The sequence below is a fragment of the Odontesthes bonariensis genome, chromosome 17 (assembly GCF_027942865.1).
Source record: "Odontesthes bonariensis isolate fOdoBon6 chromosome 17, fOdoBon6.hap1, whole genome shotgun sequence".
In the NCBI taxonomy this organism is placed as follows: domain Eukaryota; kingdom Metazoa; phylum Chordata; class Actinopteri; order Atheriniformes; family Atherinopsidae; genus Odontesthes; species Odontesthes bonariensis.
The window spans coordinates 23147990-23162659 of NC_134522.1; the positions used below are offsets into that span (position 1 = coordinate 23147990).

Here is a 14670-nt window from a genome sequence, read left to right on the forward strand (position 1 = left end):
ACTTCAGCTTAGTTTCTGCATAAAACCATAGGGGTGGGAAATTCAGAGGGGTGCTCGGGTTTAACAGTAAAACTAATACAAAGAGGAAAGTCATTATTCTACTGCATATTTAGCTGGGGTGGACTGCTAATAAACGACAGGGCTGCTTAATTATAACTATAATTTGACAGTTATACTGTATAATCATCGATGAAATATTAAAATGTGTTGAAAATGCCAAGTTTCACTTCCTGGATGCTTCCCTTTGCCCAAACAGCAGTCTAAAACCCAAAGACGTTCAACTAAGTATCATCCAGAAAGAGGCAGCAAATAATCAGAGTCTTGTACCTGGCGCTCCACCATTTTTTAACATTTTTGTTTGATGTTTTTGAATATAAAAATGATTGCTGTGTACTTTTCTGTAAGTGCTGCAAAAATAGAATCACATTTAATGTGGCGACTGATTTTCCACAGTGGGAGATTAACTTTAAAAAAATCCCACCATACGGGAGAGAAAACAGGAAGGAATTATATTTGAAGGCACATTTTTGGCAAAAGGGGAAGGGGAGCTTAGCAATAGATGTTTGATGGGAATAATTTTCAAGAACTCTAATTGTCTTTTGACTTTGAAGATGTTCCAAAGGTGAAGAGTCTTGTTAAGGATTCACCACTTTAGCTACATAAACCAGAGCCTGTTGCCATTTCAGCGTAGCACAAACCCATCGGAGCAGCCCTGCCTCTTTATCATTACTGTTTTCTCTCTCCACAGGGTCAGCTGTCCCAGGCTCTAAACGGCCTGTCAGACAGAGCTACTGAGGCCAAGGAGTTCCTGGTCCAGCTGAGAAACATGGTGCAGCATATCCAGGTACTCAAAAACACAATTTTACATGCAGAATACAGCTGTTCATTTTGATTGCAAACCCATAATCTGCAGTAAATACACAGATTCCACTCTAATCAGTGCTGGCATTGTTTTAGCAAGCTCTCACCCCTCTCTGTGATCCCAGTCAGTCCTCTCACTGCAGTAGAGGACAGAGACAAAAAGGCTTATTGTATTATTTGAAGAGTCACTGGTCACATTTTGTTATCTGTGGCTGGACAATGCGTTTTATCCTACCACAGGGTGAAGAAGATTTAGTATTTCAAAGCCCCCTATGTTGGTCGAGGTGCATGTAGTGATGTTTAACACAACAATCCTTAACTTGTAAAAATCATAGACAATTAATTTACATCCAGCTTGATAAACTCAAACTAAAAAAAATTTCATGATGCTGAAATCACTTACGACGGGTATATCCACTGAAACTGATGCTGTAGCTGTGATATTGTTTTTAGTGGAAGTGACCCTCCACAGAAGTGCAGCTACATCATCAACTGATGTGTGATATACTGTATACACCAGGACTAAATATAGACACTCAAGCTGTGGTCAGCGCAATAGAGTGATTAGAGGAGGAAGGTGGGATTAAACGCCCCTGTTGATAATCGTCACACAGTGAGACCCAGTGACATGGGGGTGGAAAACACTGAGCGTAAGTTACAGGAGGCGCAAAGGAGAAAGGACAGTGAAAGGTGTTAATTGTTCACATATCCCCCTGGTTGTTATTCATGATTATGATTATGTCACTAAAACACCTTGCCTGATGCATGATGCAACTGGTTCTGCAGAACTGTCATTCCCTTATTTAACTTTACTGCAAATCTTATTTCAGTGTTGCATCCTGCCAGCAGTATGCCGTTTCTAAAGGTCCTTAGCTTCCCCCACCTGAAAATTCCTGCATATTTCCCGTCTGTGCATGCTTCACAGTCTGTCTGTTTTGTGAGCCCCTGTGCGCGTCTGCTCATCCTGCAGGAAAACGGCGTAGAGTTTGAGGCGTGTTTGGTGGCACAGTGTGACGCCCTCATCGATGCCTTGAATCGACGCAAGGCCCAGCTGCTGTCTCAGGTGAACAAGGAGCATGAACATAAGCTTAAGGTGAGTAAGCACGACCAGAAATCCTATCTGTGAACCACTTGTTCTGTCCAGATTAAAACGTGTGTTAGATGTATAACAAAGTTTTCAATCTCCTATATTCATAATTTGTTTTTTTCCCCTTTAATGATGCTGTTAGGAGCTGGGCTTCAACTTGCATCCAACACAAGATAAACAAAATGAAGGCTTGAACTGATGGATGAGTTGTCTCTGCAAATTAAGTTTCAAATTGTAGTCTGCCTAAAGGGAAAGGAAATCTGATTGCACTGACATAAACTAAAGCCATCACCTTCTTTGACGGAAGCTTATCTGTTTCAAATTCAACAATACGAGCTGGACAATTTTTACTTTTCGAATAATTGGCTGAAAGAAATATAATGCACAGCTGCACCTTACTTGAGAGTTGCCTTTTGAATGATAGGTTTCATCCAGAGGACACATTTCTCATCACTGATCAATGATCATATAGATTTGATGGAGATTCAAGAGAGCTCGAACTCAGTTCTGCTGATTTTAGATGTATAAATCTCTTCATTTTTTGAAGCATCTACAACAAATTGAACGTGGGATATCAGTGAGAGAAGAGGGAGAGATACACTGAAGCTGTACAGCTTCCAATTTCATGCTTGGACGCGGTGTAGAATCAAAGTTTCACGCGTGTAGGTGGGCACAGCCTGTGCATGGCAACATGTGAACACATGCAGCACTGACACATACACACACACACACACACACACACACACACACACACACACACACTTCCTTCTCCTATGATTTATTTACAGATGGGACTGGCTTATAAATCACTCAGGCGTACCTTATTGGCATATAGAGAAATTGAATATTTTTCTGTAGGGACAATGTAGCAGATTGAAAAATGGATTTACAGGGTTGGACGTGAACACACCAAGGGGCTCTGAAACAAGCCTCAGAACGTCACAAGCTGGGAGTGAGAATGTGTTCATTAAAAGCGGCATGTTCACAAACAACAGTTTTTCAGATAGTTCCAAGGATCACTGTACAAATTAACACCAGTTATCTTGTACTGTGCTGAAATCTTTAACAACAGCTAATGCTTGAAAACAATTTTGACCATTTAGGAGTGAAAATAAACATGTTTGAATCTTGTGAAAAATTATATGGGCACCTTGGACCATGTTGGATTCAGGAAAGGCAGAACAAGCATTAAAACATAAATGTAGTTATTTCTCTAGCTATTCATGAAAACTATGTTGATTACAGTAGGTGATGTTTTTTGAATTTTTTTGGGCGTTTTTCAAATCATATGGTTTGCAGACAAATATTTGGATCCTGCCTCTCTGCTGTGCTTCAGCTCTGCCTCCCTTCCCTTCATACAAGGCTGCCATATGCATGCATGGGCCCGTAACCATGGCGACTGTAGAGTAGTGGCAGTGATTGACACCGGTTAGACACTCCTCCTGGCTTTTGCTGGTTGTTTTCACTTTGGCATATATATATATATATATATATATATATATATATATATATATATATATATATATATATATATATATATATATATATATATACATATATACACATATGTATCATATGAGTTATTTTTCCCTTCCACCAGTTATAGGGTCGCTACTTTACAAGGCGCCGTTGATGATTGCTTTTTGAGGGTATGTACGGATTACCTATGAGGTTGTTTCAACTGCAGGACTTGTTGATTGTAATGTACACACTGACACCTCTAACACAGAGGAATATAATTTTTGTTTCTCAATGCACGAGAAACACATTTTTCCTCCACAGATCCGAAATTCCTTTTGTGCCTTCAGAGTTGGTCGTGCATTTCCATGTGCTGGCTCCATCACAGCAGTTTCCCATGGAGTTGCTGACGCAAGAGATCTCTGTTTCACGTGGTTTCTATCACTGATTATGTCCTTTTAGTGCAGGCAAGATAAAGACAAGGGGGGAAAGGATTTCTGGTGAAATAGCTGATTTCTCCAAATGAAGCCCATTTACATAGGCAGTCAGCGGGATGCTTTCTGCTTCATCAGCACGTGGCAAAGGTCATCATGTAGCTGTAATTGAATAAGACATGCTCCACCCAATAGACTCCCGATGAGAATGCAGTCCTTTGATATTGTTATTGTGCTGATCAAGTCATGTGATGCTCAACATAAAAGAAAAGCTATTAAAAGCACGTAAAACACAAAACCTGCCGCTGCCGCTCTATATGACTTTGCATCTGTGACACAGCCTCCTGTTGCTCCCCTGTGGTCATGGCTGCTAGGAGAGAGGTCGCTGGTCACCATGGTGACCGGAGCACGTCGAGTGTGTTGTTTGAAGCCGTGGAGGCGAGAAGTAGTCCTTCATTGCATGAGTCAGGTTCATTTTTTTCCAGTACATCGGGGGGACTGACCCGTGTATTTGTTTAAAGAGACAGCAGAGGCGGAGGGTTGTTTCATGGAGAATCGTCACATGGAGGGGTTACAAAAGCTCCTTAACCGAGTCTCGCTTGAACACCCACTCAGTCATGTGTTGCTGCTTCAGTGGCTGGATTTGCCTGGAAACAAATAATTCCTCAGAGGAGCCAGCATAGTTGGCAGGAAAAAAAAGGTGTTTACCAACCATACATAATTCTGGGAGCCTGGAAGTTAATATACATGCACACAAATATATGTATGAATATATATGTGCATGTATGTATGTATATTTATACGTATACATATATATTTGAGGCATTTTTAAATTTAAATTATTTCAGTAGAATCTGTAAGCCATTTATATTATGTTCAATTGGGTTCTGGTCATGAAATCCTAAATTCCCAAACATAAAATTGACATGAGCAGATGTGCTGCTGTGGTCTTCATACCCTGAATAATTGTGTTTTATGTTTTATTCATAAATTAATTATCATACTTTTTACTTTGATCTTCTTGAAATGATTAACAACCAGGACCACTGTTCTAATTGTGAGAATTATGAAGTTGTTGTTGTTCGACGTCAGACCGTAAACATCTCAGATTTCTGACTCTACCAGGAGCACTTAAATGCAGCAACAAGGGGAGTCGTTAAAGAAGTTGCTCGACATTTTGTGAGTGTCAGTTCAGATTTACAAAATGTCAAAGCTTTCCTTTGAAATAGTCCTCACTCTTAGCTGTGTGCATCTCAGCATCCTTTCAATTTGAACAAACTGAGTCACTCTGCCTCTGCTGCCAGTCGCTTTCACAGGATTTCATCTGGGAGCTGCGAGTTCACAGACTCTGCAGAAGCCAGATGAGGTCAAAGTGATAAATGAAAGCAAAGTGAATGGAGAACAATGCCAGTCTGCATCTTCTCCTGCTTGTCGCAAAGTTTGTCGCTGGATGCTTCATCTGCTGGCCGCCCAGTTAGGGTGAATTTATGAGTGGGGATATTCTTCTTGTTTCCTGTGTGGTAATGTGCTGTCCTCTCTGTTCCAGAGGTTCCCCTCCACCCAGAGTTTTAAGCAGGCATGGAAAGAGTTTGGATTTCTAGGAATCTAAGAGATGAACTGAGAAAATATGAAGCATAGCGGAGGCAGATATCAATAACAAATTCTCTCACAGTGAACAAAAGTTTTAAGTGTTGCAGTGGGATCTGCGGCAGAGGCTGATTTTCAGTGAGTTTTGGGAAGATGAATAAGATATATTAAGACTGCTGCTGTTCAGTATTCAGTGAGTTATTTGCCACAACAATCATGTCTAAACGGAACACTATTCAACAACTATTTTCAGTTAAGCACCTGATTATTGCTTTTGTTTAAGATTTGTTTTATGGTTAGTCTAGAAAATGCAAGAATTGTTCAGATATATTATTTTGTCAGGCCAACGTTGCGCAACATAGTCCTTTACAGCTATGTAAAAATCAGAAAAACAGACAAAAAATCAACATCATCATCAGCTTCAAAATGTTCTGTTGTTCCAGCTTCTCAAATGGGGAGATTTGTTTGAATAAAAGAGAAATGAAAACATTTAGCAACAACGAAGACAGTCCTGTATCCTCTGCTCTTTTATCATGTTATACACTTAGTCTGCAGTGATAAGTAATACTGTAGCTCCTTATGTCACTTCCTCTGACAGCCACTGCGCTGTGCAGCATGTCGTGTTATTTATCCCTTCATCCATTAACCGTTTGATTTAATGTTTCTGGCCTTCTCTTTTCACATTACACCTTTTATATCTCCCAATGCATTCTCCTTGTCCTCTCTATGATCATATTCATTACCAAAAATCATCTACATGCACTTCCAAAATGTCACCATGTAACAAATGTAATGTCATGGTCCTGATTGTATATTCTTTGGGCTGGTGTGAAGGGACATGTTGGGACTGCAGCCACGGGTAACTTGCAAGGCCAAAAGTGCTGCAGTGGCCCAGTAATTATCACAAGAACAAATAGGAGGAGGCAGAAAGAGCTGTAGAGTGAGCTCATTATTTAACCGTCTCTGTATCTCAAACACAGCACCGAACACAAGATACACATGAGGGACACTGTCGATAGGAGAGCGGAGTTTGAACTTACACTTGCCTTGAAAATGAATGTTAGTGTTACTGCACACAGACATGGAGCAACAGTAGTTGTCAATAACATGACTTTACAGTGTTTCTGATTTCCCCCAATTGGCTAAAAGATTTTAAAAATATATACATATCTATGACTTCAGCTTTAAACCTGTTTTAATGTGGCTGTGTACAGCAAAAGGAATGCACAAATAAACGTGCCACAATGAATGCTTGATGATAACCGGAAGAGGTCGTGTTGCTGAGTGTTTCTGCAGCAGTCAGCTTGGCCACATGGGCACGTTTTAGGAAGGAAGACAGTTTTGCAGTCTTGAGCTGCTGTAACTCTGCTGCATCACTACGACAGTAAGACACGACAGACGATGGAGACTCTGGATCACTCACACAGCAGATTCTGCCCTCAACCCTCATCCTGGATGTTATTCATGTCTCTCAATCTGCTGTCTTTCGCCTCACACTAAAGTTTCTCAATTAATTTCTCACAACTTCCATCAAGATGCTGAATTTCTTTCAAGTCATTGCACCTCCGGCTGCTGCAGCCCCAACACTCTTGCTAAAATTCAGATGAATGAGTCTTCCCCAGACTGATTTTCCAGCAATCATCTGGCAGAGCAGCATTGCCAGCAGCAGATTTTTTTTTTTTTTCATCTTATTCGGGAGCTTATTTAAAGCAGATTTTAGGAGAGATGACTGGAATACTGAAAGGAGCTGTTCAGTTAGCAACAGTGATCAAAATAAGAAAACGACTATAGACAGGGCTGAACACAATGAAAGTAGTTTGCTTTTCTTTAGCAGGTTAAAGTCATGTCATGTACTGAGTTTTTTTAACTGACAGACAGCGAAGTGAGAAAATTCTCCATGGAGCGACGCCAGGCCACTGCAGGAATGTGGATGTTTCGGGCTCGACACAGCAGGACCAGTCTGCCCCTCAGCCACAGAAATATAGACCTGGAGGGAAGTCTCTTAGTGAACTGCGAGAGAAGCTAAACAAGTCCTTTGGCTGATTGATTTCAGCACTGAAAGGGGGAGTGATTTCAATATGATTAGAAGCGTTGCTGTAAATATTAATTTACTCAAGTGAATTACAGTCAGACCAACCTTCATTTATCTGATGTTCCGAGGAGAAGCACTGAATGGGCGGAGTTTTTAGCGGGTCCTCAGACATTTTTGTGGCATGCCACCCTTTGCAAGACTGCAGCCTGCAGACTTTGCTGAAATTTATCTTCCCTGGTGTTTGCAGCCGATAATAAGACATTAAAAGCATCAGCAGGGAAACTGACAGAATCCAGGGATTCAAATGTTCATTTTGTTGTCCATGTTGTTAGCTGAACTGAAGTCCCCCTGTTTAGTGTTTACGCGCTGCATATTCAATTTAATAAGTGTTTTTTGATGACGGGTACAGCGGCCATTGCTGTGGGCCATCTGGTCCTTATATAACCAAAAGTAAGAGCTGATGTTGATGATGTTTTTGAATTTGTGCATCATTAAATCTCCTCACCTCTCAACAGAGAGAGAGGGGGAGTCAGAGTTACTCATTCTGATTGGCTGAGGCACCATGAAAAAACATAAAGTTGCTAATTTATTGCCCAACATAGGTGCCTGTGAAAATAAATGACTATTCATTCATCACATAGACTGCCCAAAGCAGGGAGTGTTTGTCCATTTCATGTTGACAACTTCATTTTTGCAAAAGGACGGGCAGATTTGTCAACCCTATATATTTTCATCTGTGCATGGTTATGATATTTATGTCTCAGTCGTCATCATTTTTGACTCACAAGCCCTTTGCATCTGCTGTGATAAAGGTACACTGCTCAATTCTCAATGATTGAGAATTTTATGGAGAAATATGTAATTTTATCTGGGTTATACCAACTTGATGTCACTGGAGAATAATTCTGAGATCTTATGACCTGCTCTGAATAGATTACACCTATGAAGCTGTGCTTTGTTTACAGCAAGTATCTACTGGAAGCTTTTCTTATGATTATTTCAAATAAATATGCAAATATTTATCTCCCAATGCAGACTGCCTCAGTGAGAGGCCAGATAGTCGGACTGTGTGTCTTTTGAACAGGGCTTGTTTATGCCTGCAGTTATCAGCAAATCATCTTCATGCACACTGCCGGTCTCCATGCGGCCGCAGGAAGGATTTTCCTCTTTATTCAGCCTCGGAGCCCCTCGTATAGCAGCAGTGAAGTTTCCGTATCCTAGCAACCCTCAGTCCAGTACTTCCATTTATTTCACATAGTCGCAAAGAGGCTGAGGACATCAGCGTCAGTGCGAGGGGGGGGGGGATCTCCTACACCATATCTATCAAAACTCCCATCAAATCAGTCAAATATTTTTCTGTATGTGCAATAAGAAGGGTTTCCATTAATGGCTGAAGAAATTCCCATCGGAATAGAGTATAATCAGCGTGAACAGTCAACTGGCTTTTTTGTATGTACATGTGGGTTTTTAGAGACAAAAATCAAAGATTTGCAGAAAATTCCACAACTTCTAAATGTCCTGATTCTGGTGCGCATCGAAGTTAATTCCTGTCACTCTGAGAGACATTTTAAGTGGCTTTTCCTCATCCTGGTCCCTGATGTAACTACTGATGACTGTTCTCACGGCATGAGTGTGAAAACAAAATGTCACTTTCCTTCCGTGAACGTCAATAACAAGATCCGCTGCCGATGTTCGTGCAGCCTCCTCGTCCTCCCTCACTCTGTGTCCCCAGAGAGAAAAAATTACTCAATCAATCACCTCACAATGACGCTAATCTCATTATTGGTATTCCTCCTGGTTGTCTCATTCAGCTCCTCCTCATCCATTAACAGCTTTGTTTAATCTGTCTTTACTGCCGCTCTGACCTTGTTTATCCCTTTCAGTGTTGTCAGTTTTTTGTGTTTTTTCCCTACCATTCTTCATTCAAAGACTCTTTTTTTGTTTTACTTCTTTTGTCTTAACCTCGATCTCTTTCTGCAAACTCACGACCCTTTCATTTCACCTGCTGTCTTCTGTTCTTCCATATCTAAACTCTACACTCTACCATACTTTACTTTTCCGAACCCATCTTTCATTTCATTCATATTCCACTGCAGAGCAATTAGAAGAAAAAGGCACCGACCAGCAAGGGAATATCTGCATCTTTTTATTAAAACGTGATTGTCTGTTGGCTTTTTCCTCTCTAATCCTCTGCCATCCTTCTCTTCACTTTGTTTGTCCAGGTGGTCCGAGATCAGATCTCCCACTGTACAGTGAAGCTGCGCCAGACCACAGGACTGATGGAGTACTGTCTGGAGGTCATCAAGGAGAATGACCCCAGTGGTTTCCTGCAGGTAAGAGGCATAAGCAGTGATGTGATGAAATGATGAAGAGGGCCAGGATGCAAATTGTTGCAGAGAGTTCTATTTCCCAGTGTCAAAAAAGAAAAAAAAACTTTGCTAGAATTAAGTATTTCTTGACCTTCCTCTCCTGTTCTTCATCTCTGGTTGTGTAGAGAACTGTTTGGCTCATGACCACTCAGTTTCGGGTTCCTTTTGGCTGCAAATGTAACACAGACTTATTATGAAATGCCCAAAAGTTGCACTTTTAGGCACTCTGACTGATGTGAAACAATGTTGCTTCTTGAAAAGTTCCTATAGTTAATTTGAAAGCTAAAAACCTCCTGGTGTGTTTTTGTGATATTGGCTTTAAAAGCTGATGAGATGCAAGGTAAAAGCACCACACTGTATCCCCATGTATGTGGATGATACCTGTTGGGGTGCGCCATCACATGTGCTGTGTGTAGAGACCTTTTTGAATAAATTTGATTTACCCACAAGCTTCCTTTTAACACGGTGCAAAATCCTTTTACCCTTTATGGTAAAATAGTCATGAAGGTAAACAATTTTTTTTTCTGTTGATGTTGGCCATATTTTCTTTGATGTGTTTGAAATGTCCTCATAAATGTCTTTGAAGTGTCCAGGATAAGGCATGCAGTTTGGAAAGTGGTCCTCTGAAGCTACAAGTTCCTCTCATACAATAATTTAATACTGATTGTGTAAGAAACCAATGATTTGTAACTGGAAATGTATGCCCTGGAAATGGTCACAAGTAAAAAAAAAAAAATGTTTGATGTTGATAATAAACTCTGCCTTTTGGCCTACATTTACAACCCCAATTCCAAAAATATCTCATAAGCCAATATTTAATTCAGATTTAAATATAAAAAAATCAGACCAAATGTTAAGTGAGACATTTTACTATTTAATTAGCTTCATTAGCTCATCTTGAATTTGATAGCAGAAACATGTCTCTGAAAAGTTGGACTGGGGAAACTAATTATGTTGCAACAGGTCAGTCACATGATTGGGTAAAAAAAAAAAAAAAAACACCTTAAAGAGGCAGAGTCTCTCAGAAGTAAAACCGGGTAGAGGTTCAACAATCTGCCTCTATAAATCAATTTCAGAATGTTCCTCAAAGTAAAAACGTGAAGACTTTGAATATTCCATCATCTTTGTTACATAATATCATCAAAAGAATCAGTGAATCTGGAGATATCTCTGTGAACAAGAAGTATGGATGAATATCAATATGGATGCCTGTGATCTTCGGGGAGTCAGACAGCACTGCATTAACAACAGAGGTGATTCTGTCATGGAAATCCCTGCATGGGCTCAGGAACACTTTCAGAAGTCACTGTCTGTGAACACATTTCACTGTACCATCCACAAATGCAGGTTAAAGCTATATGAAGCACAGTTATCTTATCAAATTTCAGATAAGCTAATTTTTCATAAAATACTAAAATGTCTCATTTTCAACATTTCCCAAGTTTTCTTGTTCTAGTGACAATAAAACATTTTTTATGAGAATTTCAAATCGTTGAATTTTGTTTTTATTCATATTTTACACGGCATCACCACTTTGCTGTTTTAGTTGCTGGTTACAGTTTCAGGTTTACAGGCTACAGATTTCGCTGTAGATTTACTTGTCCTGTGTTCTCTCTCAGATCTCTGACGCTTTGATCCGAAGGGTCCACATGACAGAGAGTCAGTGGGGGAAGGGAACCCTTACCCCAAGGATGACCAGTGACTTTGACCTAACTCTGGACAGCGGACCGCTCCTGCAGACGATCCACCAGCTGGACTTTGTGCAGATGAAAGGTAAAGATCTTTTAGAACTCAATGAGGCTAGCTTTGACTTCTTTAAGAGCGTGTGTCTGCTCTCCTGAAGCATGCTTGAGCAAAGCAGAGTGTCCACCCGAGCCAGTTATGTAGTCAGGCTCCTGTCAAACAACTACGAATGTTAAAATCTAATTATACTCTGATATTTACGTGTGTACTGCACAATGATGATCTGCTCTGTAAGGAAGCATCCTTCTTTTTCTGTGGCAGCAATCTCTTGAGATTAGAGGCTGCCTGTTCCTGCGTATGACCTGTTTTGCTTTCAATATCACAAAGGTGACGATAAATCAGAGAGCAGTTTGGCTTGGGGGAACTTGTGCACCTGCTTTTTGGCACTGCTACTGGATGTGATTAAATGCTTCTGGAAATTACATGAAAAAGACAGAAATGTCTAGTGTGTTCATATTCATGATTGACAAGATATTGATTTATAAGATAGATATTTATAATAGTAAATAAATCATTACTGGACATGTCTTTGTGGACTGCAGAGTCATGTCCAGTTTGGGTGTGTGCCTGTGTGTGTGTGAATATCTTTTCATATCTCAGTGGGCTGTAATCTGGTCTGAATTTTCTCCTCAGTCCCAGCTGCTCCTATGCTCCAGCTAGAGGAATGCTGCACTCAGAACAACAGCGCAACGTTGTCATGGAAACAACCGCCGCTCTCTACCATCGCAGTGGAGGGATACATCCTGGAGCTGGACGATGGAAACGGGGGGCCATTCAGGGTAGGTTTCCCTTGGCAGGTACTCTTTAGTTGGGATTTGTCTGTCCACTTTAATAGACGGCAGCATTAATTTTCCTTTAAATGGGAACCAAGACGTAAAAAAAAAATCACAACCAGCGAGAGTCATAACTCAGCTTTACATGACTCTGCCTCCCTGTTTCACAACAAAGACTCGTTCACTTGGTGCCAGGAAGAACACCAGCTCAGCCAGGGGAATGTGAAAGCAATGCGTTTAAGCTAAAATCCCCTGAGTATACTGTGATAGGCATGTCCTTCAACCCAAGCGCAAAGGTCATGTGACACAGCGTAGGGACAGTAGGCCTGTAACGCAGCTGTTAGCTGGAATGATCCTGTAGAAAGTGTGATCTGGGATCAAAGCCATCTCCGTACCCTCAAAGAGGTTCTCCGAGTAATCCATCCTCATAATACCCCTCAGTTCTCTATACACTGAGGTCCCTGCTTTGTTACAATGGCAACTCATACCGCCTGAACAATTTCCTCTGTACAATGGCTGAGGATATCTGTGTCTTAACTCTAAAGCTCCATATTATAATAAGCCTGCTTACTCTTGTTATGAACAATCTGGGAAATCTTTCTACTTTGTAAAGTGATTTTAACATTTGGGATTTTGCCCCAAGCCAAGTGTTTAAAGTATTGTTTTATTCGTGCTTACTGAGTGGGAAACAAATGATTCATGTTCCTATATTTTAGGGGCGAAACATATTTTTACTCTTCGAATAAATCCCTGAGGCTCTACAAACTCACGCAGAGGGAAAAGAAAAATAATGTTTGGATGTACAGAGGGAAAAAGTTCAATGCTGTATTTCGCAAATTCAACAAAATTGTTCTGCACCTAAATTGAATGGCTTTTTTCTTTGCCCATCCTACTCTTGTTCAGAAAATTTGGTTTGGTATTTTTTTGCATAATCTTTCAAACAGACAGACAAAAGGTAAGATAAATGGGCCTTTACAGAGGGAAACACGAGTGTTCCTTTCTTCAGAGATATTTGTCTTCGTCTAAAGAGAATAAATCAAGATACAATTTCGCTGCTCCCTCTTTAAAAACTCATCTTGAAGGATTTGGGTGTTTTTGAAGCAGCAAATCTGCCAACTGAAACAATCTCATAGGTTGTTTGTTTATACCCCTATATATAATCATATATATAATTATATATATACTTAAATATATATAATTACGCTCAGAATGAAGTCGCATAAAGTACTGTACAAAAGGCAGAGGGGGAATACAACTCATATGAGCAGAGTAGACATCATTGTCAAATCTTTTGCATATAAGCCACAAGGTTCTCTTCAGGAGGAAGGAGGGGGGAGGATGAAGCAGCCAAGTGCTGTGCTTCCAAGCCTGGGCCTATATGTGACGTAAGATCAAGACCAGTCATTAAGTCGATTCTGTCAATAACATGTTAACGTTTTGTCACTTCTTTGTTGGATTTTGGCAATAACATCACTTGGTCAGAGTTAGAAAATGATCATCAAATCAAATTTATTTGTATAGCACATTTCATGTACAAAACAATTCAAAGTGCTTCACATAAAATAAAAGCATTGCAGCAGGGAGTGTAAGAAGCATTAAAAGGGACTAAAGGGACTCCCTGGCAGAAGAGTTATTGTAACTCAATGGGACCATTTCCTGGTTAAAGAAAGGTTAAATAAAAAATAAATAAAAAAAAATACATAAAAGAATATGAAGAGAAACAAATAAAATAATTTAAATTAATTTAAAAACAAGCAACAGTCCAGATAAATTAAAAGATAGCGTGCAGATTTTATGTATAGAAACATGAGAAAAGAAATGTTTTTAACCTGGATTTAAAAATCTCTACATTTGGTGAAAGTTTAATCTCCACTGGCAGTTTGTTCCACTTATTTGCAGCATAACAGCTAAATGCTGCTTCTCCATGTTTAGTCTGGACTCTGGACTGGACCAGCTGACCTGAGTCCTTGGATCTAAGAGCTCATGGTTAGGTCTAGAACACATTCTTTTTGCAATGCAACAATGACGCTCATAAAAGCCATTTGCTGATTGCCTCGGTGACATGTAAACAAAACACATTACGATGGAATATTGTCAGTTTCTGGTTGGCTTTCAAAAATAACATCACTTAGTTAGGGTCTTTCATGTGCAGTAGCTTTCATGGCTAGTGGAGGTCGTATAGTCATTGATGTCATTTTTGACCAAACCTCGACCTCCATGAACAAACACCATAGGAGATAGCTTTGAGGAGGAGGACAGTCTGTTAAAGTGACCCCCAAGGAGTTATAGCCCACATTTCTAATTCAAGGTGACTGTAAAGGAATTC

General features: G+C 40.1%; 1 protein-coding gene across 4 annotated transcripts in view; it reads left to right on the top strand.

Moving 5' to 3' along the window:
* The window catches only part of trim9 (tripartite motif containing 9), a 40126-nt gene that overhangs the window by 12599 nt on the left and 12857 nt on the right, over positions 1-14670 (top strand). For all 4 annotated transcript variants that reach the window (XM_075447931.1, XM_075447933.1, XM_075447932.1 and 1 more), the window contains exons 2-6: positions 749-844; positions 1832-1954; positions 9682-9792; positions 11448-11601; positions 12205-12350. In XM_075447931.1, coding sequence (XP_075304046.1) covers positions 749-844; positions 1832-1954; positions 9682-9792; positions 11448-11601; positions 12205-12350 — 630 coding nt within the window. The remainder of the gene's footprint in view (positions 1-748; positions 845-1831; positions 1955-9681; positions 9793-11447; positions 11602-12204; positions 12351-14670) is intronic.